Below are 17,514 nucleotides of genomic sequence, written 5' to 3' on the forward strand. Positions count from 1 at the left end.
ATAGAATCAACGTTGTAATGTTTTGAGCATTACTCCTTTGTTTTCAGTTTGGGTTTTGTCCAATGAAACACTGTTTTTGTGATTAACTCCACTAATGGTTGGTTAAAACAAGCTTTTGTAAGGTGGGTGTGAAAGCATGTTACGGACATTGTGACCGAATGTAATTTCCACGACCTGTGGCCTGTTGCTTGGTGTATTCCATTGACGTCACTATTGCACTGGCATGATATCGTACATATTTATTATCACCCGAGTCTTTCTTTCTAATTTAGAGACCAAATAATTTGCAGTAAGACAACAAATTATAAACAGTGATCAATAACAATTTTATTTTCACAAGAAAGCATTCATAAAAAAATAAATAGTAAGTTAGTGACCAGAGGGACACTTTCAGGTGCAGCATTTGTCATTGTGATGAGACCAAATTGTCCACAGTTGTATCACTTCTTGTAACATTAGCCATGCAATTTCTATCAGCCACATTAAATATTCACTAAACAGAAAACCAAACTAATCAAATTCAACAACCATTTAATTCAATTAAATTAAACAAATGAAAATGCCAACCACAGACCTCTACATTTGTCAAGCAATAAAAATATCCCTTGAGTCTGCTGTCACTTTGATTAATTGTAAATTCCTAATTGAACATCTTAATTAAATTCTTTTTCTCAGTGATAAATGTGTCTCTATAACATTTAGAATCACATCTGAAACACCTCTCTTGGCCATTTGAGATGCTGGACTGTGTCAGTATCTGTTGCCACATAAAAGTATGTCAGGATGTGGAATCAGACTGTATTATCCTGTGGAGTTCTGTGTTTTAACCTGCTTGCTAGTTTTCCCTCACAGTATATTTTGATGAGACAATATCTAGGATAATTACTTGGACTTGGAAACTGAAGTCTTGTTTCCACCATGATGTGCTATATGGTTCAAAAATGCAAAACAGGGTATTCTAATTGCAGAAACAGTGGTTATTATAGCAAATCACATGGCATGGCAGTATAATGCAGAGGTTTTGTCTTCTTTCAACAAGCAATGTCTGTGTCTCAATCAGACAGCTTCAAGAGAAATCACTGCGTGGACTCTGCCTTCAGTCTCTCCAGGACTTCTTCAGGGCTTAATGATGCCGAAACATTAATGACCTTCTCTCTAGATCTTGAACCCTGCAGAGATATGATACAATAGCTAAAAATATCGTTTGAGACATGTGTGGTATGTGCATACAGTGATGTATGTTCTCTCTTTCAAGCCATACCTTGTCCAGGGGTGCGTTTCCCGATAACGATGGATAGACACTCTTACGAGGGTTTTCTACGATTCATCTTAAGATCGATCGTTAGGATTTGCCGACTGTTTCCCGAACATGCTCGTAGCGTGAACGCGCGTGCACTGATCTTACGATGCTCTTAAGGGAGCTGTCCACGAGAAAAGTTCTGAAATATCCCCTAATTTGATTGATGGTGATGTCAGGTGACTGCACGTCACAGCTAAGCCTACCGTCTGAACTTCGGATCTATACATTAATTCACATCAATACGAGAATAGAAAACCTTTGACATCTGCATGTAAGCATTCCAAGTAGCCTAGGCCATATACCACACACAGGTATACATACTTTTTATTATTTAACATTAGATTGTTGCCCCGTTTTTTTTGTTTGTTAGATAGGATATGTAACATATTAGGCTTCGGCTAGCTTACTCCTAATCGTTCATGCCAGTTCTTTGCTAACCTACTTGTGAGAGCACGGTGTGCTGCCTGTGCAATAATGTTTTGAGGTGTCACGTTTGAATAAAGAGGTTGATAAGAAAATGAGGAAATGTGTAGGCTTAAATAACATAGCCTAGGCTTAGATTTTGACGCAGCACAGACTATAGCCATATTCCTTTCTCTGTTTTTACCTCATAAGCCTAATACAAAAATAAAAAATAAAAGGCCACACAAAAAGATAATGGCAAACTTTTGGCGACGTCTCGTTTCCTAACTTGTTTGTAGGCTATTTTTGTCCGGTTTTGATAACATCATTAGGCTATGTCCATTGAATGAATGCTATTTTGCATGCTAAAATCTGAATCATCACAAGTAAATACAATAAAGAATGGTAACGTAAGTTGGATCATTATAATCTTAGTTGTAATCCCCCTGCATATCCTGCTGGTGACTCCACTGAGGCATAGCGTTACGACGCTCTTAGTCAGCAACGAGAACTCTGGAACACTCGTAGATCTGCGAGTGTTTTCACGATGCTCTTAAGTTACGATGGTTTCGGGAAACAGTCGGCAAACCTTAAGACGGTCGTAAGAGGGACTTTACGATCATCGTAGGCTTACGATGCTTTCGGGAAACGCACCCCAGAACTATTTCGCTTTTCTTCACATTCAGCACCTTGGATAGATACCGGACAAGCTCGGAATTGGCCTCACCATCAGTTGGGGGTGCAGCGATAGCGACACCTACTGCCTCTGACGACACATCTGAAAACACAAGTAAAATGGTCATCACAAAGATAATAGCCTAAAGGCGTCACTATCATCAGATATCCTGATGGCAGGTGGCTTGTGCATAATATGTTCTTCATTAACAACCAATAACAATCATCAGAAGAATCTTCACTTTAAAGTCAATCCTTGTTTTAAATTCACCTACCAGTAATGGCATTTTGCTTAGACCCAGGCTTCGCATGCACAGCTATGGAAATCCCTCCGTGTTTATTGCGAGAAACTGGGCATGCTGTGGTCTCCTCTGACTGTGATTTTGCGCCTTTACCCTACAGAGGTGACATACATTAATAGCATTGCCTACATTTACACAGGGGCATGCATACAGCACCACTCTACTACTACAGTACAATGGAAGCTCGTGGTGGAGACTGCCACTACAATACTGTATAACAAGGCAGTAAAGTAAGTCTAAAGGTTTATGCGTATTTTGGTGATGGCGCACTAACTAAACTTTACGTTACCGGTTTATCTTTCTTTGGCATGTCTTTGTTCCAAAGGAAACGTTTTTGATGTAGCTGACACAAGAACCTCAAACTCTTCTGACAGTCAGTAAACACAGTGATGTGCAAATGTGCAGTACTCCTTGAGAATGTAGAACAGTTTTTTAAGTCCAGAGGTTTAATTAATGCCCTGGAAGCCAAGCGTAAAGAAGAACCGAGTGAACACATGTGCCCGTTGATTCCAGTAAAACGGGAGATGTTAGTTTGTATGTAATTTTTTTTGTATGATTACAATTTTAAAAACATTTACATGGCATGCGGTAGCGAGCTGAAGGCTACTTCCTAAATGAGTGCGCATGACAGGAAATGTTAAGTTCACACTGCGGATAACGCGTCAATGCTGCAAAAAGAATGTGCAGATTGAACTTCTTAATCAGTGCAAACCGCAAACAACGTCGTTGTTTGGCATTTCAGTGAGTGTTATGACGTCTAGGTCATGGGTCATCTCTCAAATCTTTAATAGCATGTAATTAAGTTTTCCCATATGCTTGTCCATATATTTACGGTCTTTCAGGCTGCTACTCTAAGGTCGCTTCTGTTGTCAATAGCCGACTGCATGCAAAAATATACTGCAGTGTATTCTGCTGTTAGGCTATAGATATCATAGCCTATATAGTAGTTTCCCTAAAATTAAGTTTCATGGGTTAACTCTAAGCTACATATTGCACAGTACCTTGCCAAATAGCTATGTACCGGTAGGCTACATAACCAGAAATAGCACACGAAATGACTTGGTGCGCCAAAAGTTGAAATTCTCGAACTATTTATAGCTTGCAGGTCATGCCCCCGACCCCGCCCCCTTTAATGGTGTCGCTTTCCAGATGTTGAGTGAAAGTCCCTCCCCCTCATCAACATCTCCTTTTTCACTCCATCCCATTCATTCAGAAAGTCAGCTGCAAGTGCATACACGCTAGCCTTAGACACAAATAGTACTGGCCTGGGACACAAACGAGGAGCCTCAAAGAGTTCTAACTATGTTTTAAACAGACACAACTGTTAGTCTCTGCTCAGGTCTGCGCAAGATTTCTTCAGCTGCCTGAATACAGAAAGTGGAAGCCTATTCTTTAAGGCAGTATGGAAAACAATCAAAGTCAAGACACAGAGGAAAATCCATACCTTTGGTAAGTTTTTTTGTTCTTTAATTGTTATTATTTGTTTAACATTTGTTCAATAACTTGGAGATGCCCAACGGTTAGATCTGAACAAAGCTCATACCTTTAAAAAAAAAAAAAAAAAAACAAGCAAACAAACAAAACGATGCTGTCCTTGAGGATAAGAATAGCCTAGTTCTGAATCCAACAGTTTTCATGAGACGTGGCACTGTTGTTTAAGGGTCCAGCAACAGAAAGGATGCATTAGCTCAAGCCCCTCCATCTGTGTTGTCAGTGACAATTGATAACCAGGTCATGATTGCCCTGCTCAAATGTTCGACTTGAGCAGACTTGTTTCTGTGTGATCCTGCCTTGAGCTACACTCTACAAAGCACCTGAAACAACCACTGATGTTCCTCATAGATCAGTATGAAAAACATGTAGCCTACATGAGAATTGTAAGTCAGTGTGAAAAACATGTCATGAGTATGAATGCAGGTATTAGGCAAAGCATTGATTCAGAAACCACAGTCTATATATGTTCCATACTCCCCTTCCCTCGTGTGTCTCTTTTTCTAGTGTATTATACTGAAATGATATAGAGTTAGAACAAAGTAGAACAAAAATGAATGCTGGTAGTTCTACAAACTTGTCTTGTCTTATTTTGGCACACCAGTTTTCAGAGAACCCCATCTCTCCGTCGCAAATGGCGGAAACGCTACGGAGGACTGGACGGCAACAAACTACTGGAGCCCAACAAGGAGGAGGACATGCGAGGTATGTGTAGCCATGGAGCGGCACGCTAGTGTGTAATTTTGGTGAGCCCAGTGCGGCTTCTGGGTGATAGAGGCCCTGGCCCCGTGGGTGTAGCTCCACTGAGCTATTATCATCCAGGGCTGTGAGGGATCTGCTGCCCAGACAGGCTCATTTAATGGGAACTGTGGTGAGCGTCTGGGCCCTGGATATGTGAGGAGGAAGTAGGTGTGGTGAACTGGAAAACCCTCTCTAAAGAGATGTGATGTGGCACTCTATGTTTCCCATGTGAAAAAATCAGAGTCAGGATAAGGTAGCGATGTTGACTTTTCATGCCATTGAAAGACAAATTGCAAACATAATTCAGTTAATCTGTCTGGAGAACATGACCGCAATAATATATATCTAATTTCCAGTAGCTAAATTAGATTATATTCTCTATACATAATTTAGGCAGCATATGTTGCTGTATACTGTATATACATTTTTGAGATGGGATGTTTTCCCTTTCAGACTGTATGTGTGGCAGGTGGAGATTTGTGTCTGTCTGCACTCACTGAGCCCTGGGCAAACTGTCTGCATTCTTCTGCCTGGAATGTTCTAATGTAGTGTAAAAAAGGGAGTAAAGCAAAACAACTACAAAAATGCACTTGAGTTAAGGCGAAGTTCAATTCCCAGAACACATGATTTGCTTTAACATTTGTATGAATTTTATATAAAGTGAGTTATGTAGTTCATGTAACCTGAGTTACAAGTCCAGCATGATGCGGTATGAAATTCTGTCAGACATGCCAAAGGCTATTTTGCCATCCCTTTCATCTGACAAGCTTTTCCTCTAAACAGCTCTGAAGCTTTGCACAAAAGCAGGCACCAGGGCTTCAGAGAGTGAAAAAAGCATGTTCATGTGGTGATTTAATAAGCAGGCTTGTGGAGAAAATGTTAAAATAAAACAATTAAAGTCATCTGTCACCATAGAAACCAATTTGTGACGTGCGTTCTCGTTTGGTTTGGGAACTGTTAAGTGACTGCTGAGTATGCCAAGGAACAAAAACACCTCAGGTCAAAAGACCAAGAAAGTGTGACGTGTATTTTTTATTCTTTTGTTTTCTCAGAAAATGGTGGAATAACAGATGCCCACTTGGACAGGAACTTGACCCCTGTGAAAGGAGATGAATGCCAGGTAGAGACCCTTCCCTCCTCTATCAATGCCATCCTGCACCCATCTACACACACACACACACACACACACACACACACACACACACACACACACACACACACACACACACACAGATACATGAATACACATGCTTAGAGTTCAGTCAATGTCAATCAAACACCACTTTCTGAAATGACAGTATGACATGCCTGCATGTCACACACCTATTGAGATATTTATTGATGCAACATATCTCCTTATTTCTGTATGGAATAACTGAAACAGCAATTAAATGCAGTGGTGATGATTGTTAGCTCCTGTCCTGAATGATAGATAAAAGGCTTAATATTTGCACCCAGGGATTTGGGAGGCATGGTTTGTACCCTAACTACAGTATAAAGGTGCTTTGTTCTGCCTTGTATAAATTGAGGTGAACGTGCCTGTGCAGAGACTGGCTAAGTTCAAATATTTCTTACCTGTTGTAAAACATACCCCCTGAGGTTTTGTGGCATTTGCTGGCTAAGGCATATATCTCTGCCTGTGTGGGGACTTGTAAAGGTAACAATTAAGTTTTCTACACAATGTAGCACCTGTGTTTGTTCAGACATCAAAGGCTTTGCTGGAACTTTATGAATGAGAAATTCGCTTTGAATACAAAACGTTGTCAAACCTTTTATACAAGCTGTCATGTACTTTGAAATAACAAATTGGCTTGTCTGGGCTCCTTATTTCTTGATTTACTTTCCACTGTAGAGACATTCAGAAAAAAATGTAAGAGCACCTCTGAGTACTGAATGCCCATTTCACTAAGGCTTTCTTATATCTCTGATGTGGTGGTGTTGTTATTTTTAAATCAGGAAGCTCCTTTGCCAGGAAATACTCCACATCCTTTGCCAAGGAATTCTTTTCCATCTCAGAGACCTGTCAGCTTTGTCAGCCCAGGATCAACAGGTAAACAGGTGGAACTCAAGATGTGTCCCTCATGATTACTTTCTGCCCTCCTTCTCTCTTTTGTCTCAATGCATCCACTCCCCCTTGCTGTGTATATATAAGCATTAAACAAAACGTATATGAAATCTAGGGCCCAGATTTCGGTTTACTTTATCTTTTTGTTTCAGGCTTACCATCTTTCATTGGGAATGGCGGCCAGAAGCAGCCCTTGCCCCAAGGTGACCATGAGAGACAGGCCCCTCAAGCCTGGCACAGTGCTGGCAGACCTGATGCCCAGCAAGGACAACTCAAGCGCAAAGGGTTAGTGAGCCCAAGCCATATGCTCTTCACACAGTTTGACAGAGCTGAAGCTGAAGCTGGTTTATGTGTTATAGTAATAGCAGAGTTACTACCAGGAAGAATGTAGAGATTAACTGATACGACTATTTTCAAATTTAAATACGAGCACAAGTACAGTACTTACATTTGTGTACTGGTCAATACCAAGTACTGATACAAGTACTTAATAAGGCAATAACTCTATCATACATTTATATACGGCATGCATTTCATTGATGGTATTTTATTGATCTATGTGCAGGGCGGCTGATGTCCTCTTCGACAGTTTTGCCTCCAATGGAAGAGTGAACACAAATCACTTTTTTGAGGTATGGACCATTGGATTGGATCACTGTAGTTGTACACCGAGATAAACCATCATTTAAAACATGTGCTTCTGTTCTGCTGTGTCCCTACAGCCAATGTGGACCTCTGGAATCCAGAGAACAGACCCCAGGATTAAAGACTGCTACATACTGATGAGAAAGCTACAGGACTCAGATGGAACTGTTGACAGGAACACCTTTCAGAGGTCAGACCCACAACATTGCCTGTGTATTTCCCCCAGCTCACTATTCACTTATACGCGTGTCTGGTTGGCTGGCAAGGGTATTCCAGGATGTTGCTGACTATTTAAGTTGCTAGTATGAGACAAAAACTCAGTTCACCTCTTAAAGTACAAAAGTTTGTATATTACATCGTCCAAGAGGTAGTTTACTAACATTTTTGTTTCCATGCTCAACTAGAAGATGTCTGAGAGGTTGTTTATGCCCTGACTATGCAGACCATTTTTCAAGCCAGTTGTCAAAACCCTCCAGTGTTCTTTCAAGTTCATACTCGTGTTGAGAATAAATCAGGACAATGTTGTCTTTTATCAGTGATTTGTGGGTTTTAAAAAAACTTTTGTCACATTTGCAATCTGCCAGCATTGTGATGCATCCAGAACATTTGTTGTCATTTATATCCCTTCTAAGGTGTGTGACAGGCTTTGTATCGTTCATCCTGAAAGCACTACAAGGGAGATTTGTCATCCCCGACTTTTTCACATTCACAGAGGAAACGCAGAAGCTCTTTGTGAAATGCAAACAACTTTCATCTGTGAAGGTTTGTACCAGTCTTCCATTTTAATGACATAAACCTACTTCTGATGTCAATCAGTGTAAAATATGTCATCCACTATGACACCCATAAATGATGTATGGGATTTCAAATGAGCTGAACGTTTCATTTAGCAGGAGAAAGACGCAGGAGTGGAGGACTCTGGAAAATGGGGAGTGTCACTGTGTACAGTGGATGGACAGAGGTACCTACGCAAACATGCATCTGCTCTCTGCTCTCTCATTTACCTGTTGTTACCAAATTGTAGCCATTGTAATTTCCATAGTATTTGTCTCTTCACATTCTCGAATGATGAGGACCAAGTTAAATGACTGTGTGATTTGATACTATTTTCTCAGTAACATTTCTCTTTTCGAAATGTTCACTTCTTCTGAATATCAATACACATTTGTTTGTAATAAAGGATAAATACATTTTAATTGGTATTAAATGAGTGTATTTAACCTAGTGTATTGTGTCTGTATGCATTCAGACTGTCACTTGGAGACTGGTCAGAACCCTGTGTTCTGGGTGAGATATCATGGCCCTTGGTTTACAGCCTTGCCGTGGACCAGCTTGGCTCAGACTGTGTACACAGATATGTTGGTGTTGAGGAGTTCTCTAAGTTTGACTCACCTTTTACTCTGACCAAACAAGGTAAGCCTAAAAAGATTATAGTCCTGCAATGTGTTGCTGGAGTATAATGTTTGGGAAAGCAATGATGTATGGGTGCACAGAAAGGGAAAAAACTCTCACAAACTTTCACTGCACTGACCTGGGTTTGACTGTTCAGTTTGAGCATCCAACGCTTTTCTGGCCTTTCACACAAACACACCTCATTGGACTGGAGATCATATTAATGCAGTAGTAGAGACTGATATAGGTTGGCTGGGGTACCAGAGGTAGCTGTGGCCCTCTGCACATAGGACCTCATGGAAGACTGGCCTGACATTAAAGGAACTCCAGTCTAAGAACAGCTTAAGGTCAATTTTTGGAGGATAATGAGTGTAAACTTTCACTGGACCAAAATTACCGTTAGTCAGAGTAGTTTCGAGTAAGATTGGAATATGCTTTGCAAGGAAATAGCATATACTGTACTAGGGCTGGAGTCTCCTACAGGCAGCTCCCCACCTGTTTCTGAGTAGCTCTCAAAATAAGGTTCAAGGAAAATGTTTGCAAATTTGATAACAAAGTCACTTGGTAAACCTGATAAAATTCCTATGAAATCAAATTCACAATCTACAAAGATAGAAGGAGCTACATTAGTAGCTCTTGACCATGTTAATTTAGTCAAAGTAGCCGTTAGAGGAAAAAAGGTTGCAGACCCTTGGCATATATATACGGGAGCCATTTTGGTACATCAAAGTAAATCACCACATTAAACCATTGACTAGACACAAAATGTCATTAGACTTCTATTTTCACGATCCCTGTAAACAAAACAAAATATTTTTACCTTTGTAACTTGTAAGTGCAAAGAATGTAAGAGTATCACAAAGGACTGTTTATGCAGTTACTGTCTGAAACACTATAATGCTGATCATGTATATGCGATTATGACGCTGATTTCTCCATGTTCTGTTTGTCTGTTTCTCAGGAGTACCACACAGTCCTCTCATAGAGACAGGTGCTCTCATTTGCTCATCCTTGCTGCAGGTGTGGAAAATAACCTTCCTCTGTTTTACTCTGATAATAGCACTAAAGCTCCCCGAAACGTCTGCTTCATGTTTTTGTCATTTCCCTCCATTCCTTGTGTAACAGATGTTTTTTTTTTTTAATCTCTGCAGATGACAGTGAGACCTGGCCCTGAAGAGGAGGAAAAGTATGAGTCTGTAAGTCAGTCCTGTACACTTGCAATCATGTGGAACATGGCGTAGTGTTACCCACACTGATATTGTGTATTTTAACTAGTGTGCCATTTTACTTTCCCACTCACTGCAGGTCTTGAATGTCATCAGGAGATTATGCAATAAAGAGCATGCAAACTTAAACTGCACAAGGTAACATAAATCTCATTTCACCACTCGTTGGTGTCTGTGCACCGATGTTGATATGTTTGTAGATGATGATGATATGATTTCTCTGTTTGCCTTTTATAGTCATCAGAATCTGAGAAAGGACAGTATCCGACTCCATGCATTATCTTTCTACCTTCAAGAAATGAAAGTATGTCTCTTCGTATTATCATCAAATGTACGTCCTGTGTATCATACTGCATGTAACATCCTTCCCTATATTTTCCACAGTGCTTTCCAGAGTCTGTGGACATTAATGCTACAATGGATCTAATGTTACAAGTAAGCGACATATTTCACATTTAATTTGGTCTTTTTTGAATGAAACATTTCTGATGAGGTTTTTGTCATTAGTGTTCATCAACAGAGGTCACGTGTGAGTCAGGAGCTGCCTTGGCTGGCACATTCGCCAATGGGGGCCTTTGTCCACTGTCAGGGGACCAGGTCCTGTCGCCTTCAGCAGTACGCAGTAGCTTGTCCATGATGCAGGTGGCTGGGATGAATGACTACTCCAGGGTATTCCATTTCAAGGTACGTTAGATGGGGCTTTGATAGCAATGTACCTTTCAACGGCATTTTGTTTTTTGATTATTGAAGATTGATTTTTTTTTTACAGGCCATGATTGGCCAACCTGTCTGTGCAGTTTATGTTTACGGTAACCTATTTTGTCAAAACATTTTTTTTTTCAGACTTCGGTACCAGCAAAATCCAGCAAGTCTGGTGCTGTGTTGATAGTGGTGCCTGGTGTTCTCGGCCTCATGGCCTGGTCACCTGAATTAGATGCCTTTGAAAACTCCTGGAAGGCTGTGCATTTCTGTGAGGTAGTTCAACCAAAGCAATAGCACATATCTGGACCCCATGATGATGTGGAAGGTCTCACCACCATTCATTTTCTTCTCTCTCCTTAGGAACTGGTCTCGTCCTTCCAACTGCATAGCTTTGACATCAGGACTCCATTCAGACAAGTGTTGTCATACCGACAGTGGAAAGTGGAATCTGAGGTTATCTTGCTGCAACTTTTTTAATCAGTTACACCACTTTTTGCTTGTTCAAAATGAACAGACATGTCAAGACTCTTTGAGAATGTACTTTGAGTATTGCCATTCTAGTGAATACAAATCTGTTCCCCATGAGAAAAGCCAGGGCATAGCTCATATTCCCCCTTTTTACCGTTTCCGCAGGGTTATCAAATAATGAACATTCTACTTGCTACCTTCCGAGGAGACCTGCCCTCCTTGCGCAGGTATGACCACCTGTGTGCTTTCATTGAGTAGGCTACACAGCCTAGAGTCAACTAATCTAATAGAAATTAGACTGTAACTTTTAACTTTTTAATATATATATACTGTACATACAGTTTATTTTGTTATATAATATATTGTTGTCGGCTGAAATCTCTGGCTAGATGAGGTTACAAAAAAAAGCTCCAAAAAAAAAAAGCTCCTCCATGAAAACATCCACTGTAATCCACAAGCTGTTCTTTCCAAACTGCCACAGGTACTTCCTGTCTGGGGCAGACATGAATGCGGTGGATTATGACGGGAGGTCAGCTCTGCATGTGGCAGCTTCCGAAGGTCACTTGGAGGTCGTCAAATTCCTGATGGATAACACAGGGGCTAGTTGTTTAATCAAAGACAGGTAATAGGCATAGAAGACGCTGAAATACTTCAGTTCAGTTTCATAATTAATTTAGCGTAAAAATACTCTTTATTCCATAAAAGACATGTTGTTGCCCACTGTAACTTTATATAACAATGTAAATGGCAACACTCCTACCCACGTAACTCATGAGAACTACAATAACTTGAGTTACATGATAAGCAATTTATAATATTCCAGTAAGCCATAATTTATCAGTTTGATTATTTTGTAATTGTGCTGATCTGTGTTCACAGGTGGGGCAATACAGCATTACAGGAAGCTGTGAGATGTAACCAGAAACAAGCTGCTCAGCTTCTCAAGAGATACTCAGAGCAGAGAGAGGCCTCATGACCACTGAGACTAAATCTGGATGTCAACAAACATGCTTGTGAAAACCCACGGAATGCACCAGAATTATGCACAACACACCTCGAAAAAGGGTCTTGGTTGGGAATAGATGTACGGATTTCGGGAATAGATTGGTCAACTCAAACAAGAAAAGACGAAATTGCATGCTTTAGAAGCCAAAGAAGAACTAAACAATACTACATACTTGAGATCAGTTTAAGCAGTAACTTGATTTAAGGTGGTGGTGTGGTAACTAAATCAAAGTGGCGAAAAGGTATTTCCGTTGCCAAAATCATCGATTGTTGGACATAAAGTGTGTACATAAAGTGAAAGTCATCTCAGCATCTGGCAGAATTGTTCGAGGTTGCCTTTGTGGTTTCCTCTCTTTTGATGTGGTGGTTGTTTCTTCGTTCAAAAATCAGCCAAAAAGGAATAATAGCAAGTTGTTTTGTGTAATCCAGCCTCAAATGATACAATTACAATATTTTGGTAACATTCACACTGATATACACTTGCATAGTTTCAGGATTTACACTATGCCTTTTAATACAAAATGTGTGTTAACATGTCAGCAGTGCCAGATTAGTGTTAACTACTGATGTCATTGTGCTATTTAATCTCACCCTATACAAGCCTATTAACATTATTTCTGCCATTATTATTTGAATTTATGTTTTTATTGTATAAAATTATCATTACTTTATATAGCTCTCCTCTTACACGGTCTGTTTATGAATGTGTTCATTAGCCTCATGTTTTTAAGAGACTTGCTTTATTCCAATGCATTTCTGTAAAGACATTTTTAAAGAAGGCCATTGTTGTATCAAGTCGTTCTCATATTTAGTGAATTCTGAATGTCATCAACAGTCAAGGCGGGACATTTGTTGTGGGACATGCTACTGCATGCAGTTTATAAAGTGAAAGATGCATTTGGCAAGGAAGTGTCCACATGCCGTTCCAGTTATTTTTCCCTCTTTATCACCGAACAAACTATGCACCAATTTGAGGAGATATTAGTGTCACATGTGTCAAGGATAGGACACAGATCCTATATGACTGGCGTTATGTTTCACAAAGGTAAACCCATCGATTTTCAATTATAAAACAAACCCGGATTAATAGCCTCACATGACTACCTTACACAGTATAAAGAGTAAAGACACACAACTGCAAACTATACACACAATGTGATACTGTATATAGGCTACTCTGCTGCTGGTAAGAAAATTGATCAGCTGGTGAGTTGGTTTGATTGTTTTCGTCAAATACTGCCCGTGACAACTAGTAGGCCTACCCAGATCTTCTCCATTAACCAAATCCCTAATTTGCCGAAACTTACTGGGCTATGTGGCAATCAACCACTAGCAGTTCTTGGAGCTGTTTTCCGGTGCACTGATACGCTGATTCTCTGACTGGCACATTCACTTACGTGCAACGCTGCGCGGATCTACTGAACGTGAAGCATCTTGGATTTTTCTCAATGTCATCAATTTGGTTAGGCCCCCTATGCAGCACGTTCAACCACATTTGCGCAGCGCTGCATGAAGTCGAATGAGCCTATAACGACGTAGGAGACAAGGAATACCACGTCACCTAAATGGCACGCTAAAGCCTGCTGCTTGCTTGCACGCGTACCTTTGCGCACGATTATTGTTTAGAATATCAGAAGTATTGATTATGATTTGTCAATAGTGGGACTAAATAACCCGTTTTATGAAGCATGCCAGGTAAGCGGAGGACATAACACGGCATGTTCATGGCTCTGGGAATTGTATGGAGGCTAAAGTGCTGTGGTGCCAAGTTCTTTCAATAATATCTGTCTGCAGAGCTCCATTCTTTTGTTATAGTGGCATAGAAAGCATAAAGCGCTGATTTCGTAGGTAGGCTACACGTTTTGTGAGATGTCATCTCTTAGGGCTAACCTAGATTTTTCAGTGTAGCCTATGCTCTTGTTGCCGCACTTCTTTGCGCAGTGTCAGTACTCGTCTTGAGACTGATGTGGAGAACAATTTCCTCCGCTAAAAGTGGCTGGCTATTTTCCAAAGCCATGATAGGCTAATAGAACAATAGGACGAAATATTTAAACAAGATATTTTATCTTAAAAAATATTTTCTCTGTGTTGGCCTAAAATTGCACGAGAACATTTTGTGTCAATTCGAGGTGCCAACTGTTGATATAAATCACCCTACTCGTAGTAATTTGGTAGCCTACCTATATGGTGCCATTTCAGAGTTGCCACTAGGGTTACATCATGGAGACACATAATGGATTAGTTACATCACTTAGACCTGTTGCCTAAAGGAAGTGAAATTGTATCATGTATTCATCAGATTGTAAAACTGTCTCCACAGCCAGCAGGCTACATTACAGGCTAATGAGTATGCTGGGCCTGATCAGGGACATTTCTACGAATTCTGGGGCCCCAAGCAAGTCTCAGGGCCCATCACCTCCTGCACCTCTCCGCCATCTCCACATCTCAGGATTGTGGCTGGCTACCAAGTCAAATATGCTTATTGTCAGAATGTCCTATGCATGTCCTGAGTTATGGGTGAACTAGCAAACTAATAATTATATAAGAATACTCATATACTACTTCACCTAAGTATGAGTTTGAGTATCAACACATAATAGATATACTCACAAGGAGCCATGCATAAATGGGACGATTTGAAAGTCAGATATAATGAGAATCACCAATGTGTGCTTAAGGCTTCAGTGTACTCAAAACATTTGTTGTCTCCAAAGTTTGCTAGCTGTGCGGTCATGGACATGTTTGGTAGCAAACAAGCTCAGACAGCCACATTGGAATAATCTGTGTCATTGTGAATCTACAACAAAGACTGATCTTTTTATGTAATATAAACCATTGACTGGTTCGCTCAATGTGTCCATAAGAAGTATTCTAAAACACACAATTTTCCTCTCATCCCCACCTCCCCTCTTCTCTCTTGCAGCTTTTAAATGAGAAGATGAATGAAGCTGAAGGAACAAAGGTCCTCGTGAACACCTTTAAGTTGAATCTTTGTTTATGAAGTATGAAGAATTTCTGTTTCTGTGAATGGTTACGCTAGAAGAGGATACGGTGACATCCCAAAGTCATAAAGTTCTTTGTAGACTTTGTTAATACCTTGCCTCCTTAAACCTTCTGCCAATCATCAACAGTCATGGGCGCCTACAAGCAGCTGCCTACTGCTCTCAAAGCTGAAATAATCAATGCCCACAAAGCGGGAGAAGGCTATAAAAAGTTAGCCAAGCGTTTTCAGGTAGCTGCTTCGTCAATTCGTAATGTAATTAAGAAATGGCAGCTAACAGGCATGGTGGATGCTAAGATGAGGCCTGGAAGACCAAGAAAACTTTCAGAGACAACTGCTGGTAAGATTGCTAAAAAGGCAAATCAGAAGCCCTGTTTGACCATAGAAGATGTTCAGAAAAATTTAACAGATTTTGTAAATACTCTTCAGACCATCTCCCAACCATCAACAATCATAGGCTCCTATAAGCAGCTGCCTAGTGCCGTAAAAGTTGAAATAATTGATGGCCACAAAGCGGGAGAAGGCTATAAAAAGTTAGCCAAACGTTTTAAGGTAGCTGCTTCGTCAGTTCGCAATGTGATTAAGAAATGGCAGTTAACAGGCATGTTGGATAAGTTCAGGCCTGGAAGACCTAGAAAACTTTCAGATAGAACTGCTGGTAAGATTCCTAGAAAGGCCAGTCAGAACTCCCGTTTGACTGTAAAAGGTTTCCAGGAAGCTTTAAGAGACCCAAGGACAACAGATCTGAAAAAGAAATGTGTCAACCTCACGAAACAAATCATGGATAAAATATATATCACTGAGGACCAAGACACACTTGAAGAACTTTCAGATAAATTAAGCACCCTGGTGGAAGACCTCACATCTCCTTCCAATGATGACGATGGATTGCCACTTCACATGTAAGCAAAGAGTCAGAGTTCTCAGTGCCATTACAACCACACTGCCATGTAGGTCAACTGAAAGACAGAGTTGGTGCCCATGCTGAAAGAATGCCATAAGCCCACAGAGTGGCTGGCCAGGCATTCAGGCTGGCAATTCAGTGTCTGCCACCCAGCCCCTCCTCCTCAGAAGATGGACATTCATATGGGGCCACCTAACCCCCACACCCTCCCAACTATATTTGCAGTAAACGTTTACAGTTCCTTTCACAAACTCTTAACATGTAACATTGTAACATTGGTATTGCTTGTTTGTTTCTATAGTTCTGTCTGTGTTTGCTTATGTCTGTGTAGGTAATGCTTTTGCTTTATGCATATGAATCCTTTCACAATGTTACTAGCTGTATTTACATACAGGGTCAAGGAAAAGGTAGATGTGATTCCTTGGACCTGCCGACGCTGCCTACTCTTTCACGTGAATAGAGTCTGGGTACTCTCGATTGGGAAACGTTTGCAATGCTTGCATCGCGACAGGCCCTAACTTTGAAATCATTGGAGGCCTTAAATAAACGACTGCATTTTTCTAACTGCATTTTTTGACGCTTGCAGGTGTTGCTGCCTACAGTATGTTTAATAAGTGTCAGTTTCGTCACTGATTTCCCTGATGGTTATGACGTGAACTATGAGTTGCCAGACTACATATCTCATTGAAAGAAGATACAGGTGGGCGGGGCCAGGCTACCGCTGGGCCGCATTCTTACGCCTACCTTACACTGACAGACTTTGACAAGATTTGGGAAGGGATTCTTGAAAGATTGTAGTCTTTTGAGTAAAGCTTGAATGAGGGGTATTAGTTAAAAGACTACAATCTTTCAAGAATCTTTCCCAAATCTTGTCAAAGTCTGTCAGTGTAAGGTAGGCTTTATTTGCTTGCAGGATTTTAGTCAGTCAGGGCATCTTTAAACGTCATTGTTCAAGTTTGAGCTTCATAGCCTTTTAGTTGAATAATGCAAGTGTTTTTTTGCAGTGGGATGTTGTTTGCTTGAATATTTGTTTAATTTACACCTTTTATGTTTGCATCATGGTAACATGTGTGATGAGCACCCAAATAACAATATACACACGATGTCAATATAATTCCTGAAAATAGAAGTTACTGTCTCAGTGTGAAATTGCATTAAATGTAAATGCATACCATTAATGCATTCTGTTGCTTAT

General features: G+C 40.4%; 2 protein-coding genes across 3 annotated transcripts; one reads left to right on the forward strand and one right to left on the reverse strand.

Moving 5' to 3' along the window:
- Positions 1–344: 344 nt before the first annotated feature.
- Positions 345–3,276, reverse strand: c10h15orf40 (chromosome 10 C15orf40 homolog). Its single transcript, XM_062547364.1, has 4 exons — positions 2,969–3,276; positions 2,653–2,773; positions 2,430–2,480; positions 345–1,169 (listed from the first exon to the last, which is right to left on the reverse strand). Exons 1-4 carry the CDS (start codon positions 3,173–3,175, stop codon positions 1,156–1,158), a joined length of 393 nt encoding a protein of 130 aa, XP_062403348.1. The 5' UTR covers positions 3,176–3,276; the 3' UTR covers positions 345–1,155.
- A 74-nt stretch (positions 3,277–3,350) lies between these two features.
- Positions 3,351–13,297, forward strand: glsl (glutaminase like). 2 transcript variants are annotated; one of them, XM_062547037.1, is made up of 22 exons: positions 3,351–3,420; positions 4,008–4,128; positions 4,775–4,875; positions 5,964–6,031; positions 6,868–6,961; positions 7,129–7,261; positions 7,542–7,608; positions 7,699–7,811; positions 8,254–8,383; positions 8,512–8,582; positions 8,871–9,034; positions 9,975–10,033; positions 10,165–10,209; positions 10,319–10,377; positions 10,477–10,543; positions 10,624–10,674; positions 10,747–10,923; positions 11,083–11,214; positions 11,302–11,394; positions 11,575–11,636; positions 11,891–12,031; positions 12,289–13,297. In XM_062547037.1, the coding sequence occupies exons 2-22, from the start codon at positions 4,082–4,084 to the stop codon at positions 12,383–12,385; spliced, it is 1,971 nt and encodes a 656-aa protein (XP_062403021.1). In that variant the 5' UTR covers positions 3,351–3,420; positions 4,008–4,081; the 3' UTR covers positions 12,386–13,297. The 2 variants fall into 2 exon arrangements, with proteins under 2 accessions (XP_062403021.1, XP_062403022.1); XM_062547038.1 differs by having other exon boundaries at positions 8,515–8,582.
- Positions 13,298–17,514: the final 4,217 nt, after the last annotated feature.

Source organism: Sardina pilchardus, chromosome 10 (genome assembly GCF_963854185.1).
Source record: "Sardina pilchardus chromosome 10, fSarPil1.1, whole genome shotgun sequence".
Lineage (NCBI taxonomy): Eukaryota > Metazoa > Chordata > Actinopteri > Clupeiformes > Clupeidae > Sardina > Sardina pilchardus.

Bases quoted from the DNA above. Each gene is read 5' to 3' on its own strand.
- c10h15orf40 (XM_062547364.1), bottom strand. From the start codon at position 3,175: ATGTGTTCACTCGGTTCTTCTTTACGCTTGGCTTCCAGGGCATTAATT. The intron at 2,774-2,968 runs GTAACGTAAAGT...TCACCTCTGTAG, and splicing joins TGCCAAAGAAAGATAAACCG to GGTAAAGGCGCAAAATCACA. The intron at 2,481-2,652 runs GTAGGTGAATTT...TTGTGTTTTCAG, and splicing joins TAAGCAAAATGCCATTACTG to ATGTGTCGTCAGAGGCAGTA.
- glsl (XM_062547037.1), top strand. From the start codon at position 4,082: ATGGAAAACAATCAAAGTCAAGACACAGAGGAAAATCCATACCTTTG. The intron at 6,032-6,867 runs GTAGAGACCCTT...TTTTTAAATCAG, and splicing joins TGAAAGGAGATGAATGCCAG to GAAGCTCCTTTGCCAGGAAA. The intron at 12,032-12,288 runs GTAATAGGCATA...CTGTGTTCACAG, and splicing joins AGTTGTTTAATCAAAGACAG to GTGGGGCAATACAGCATTAC.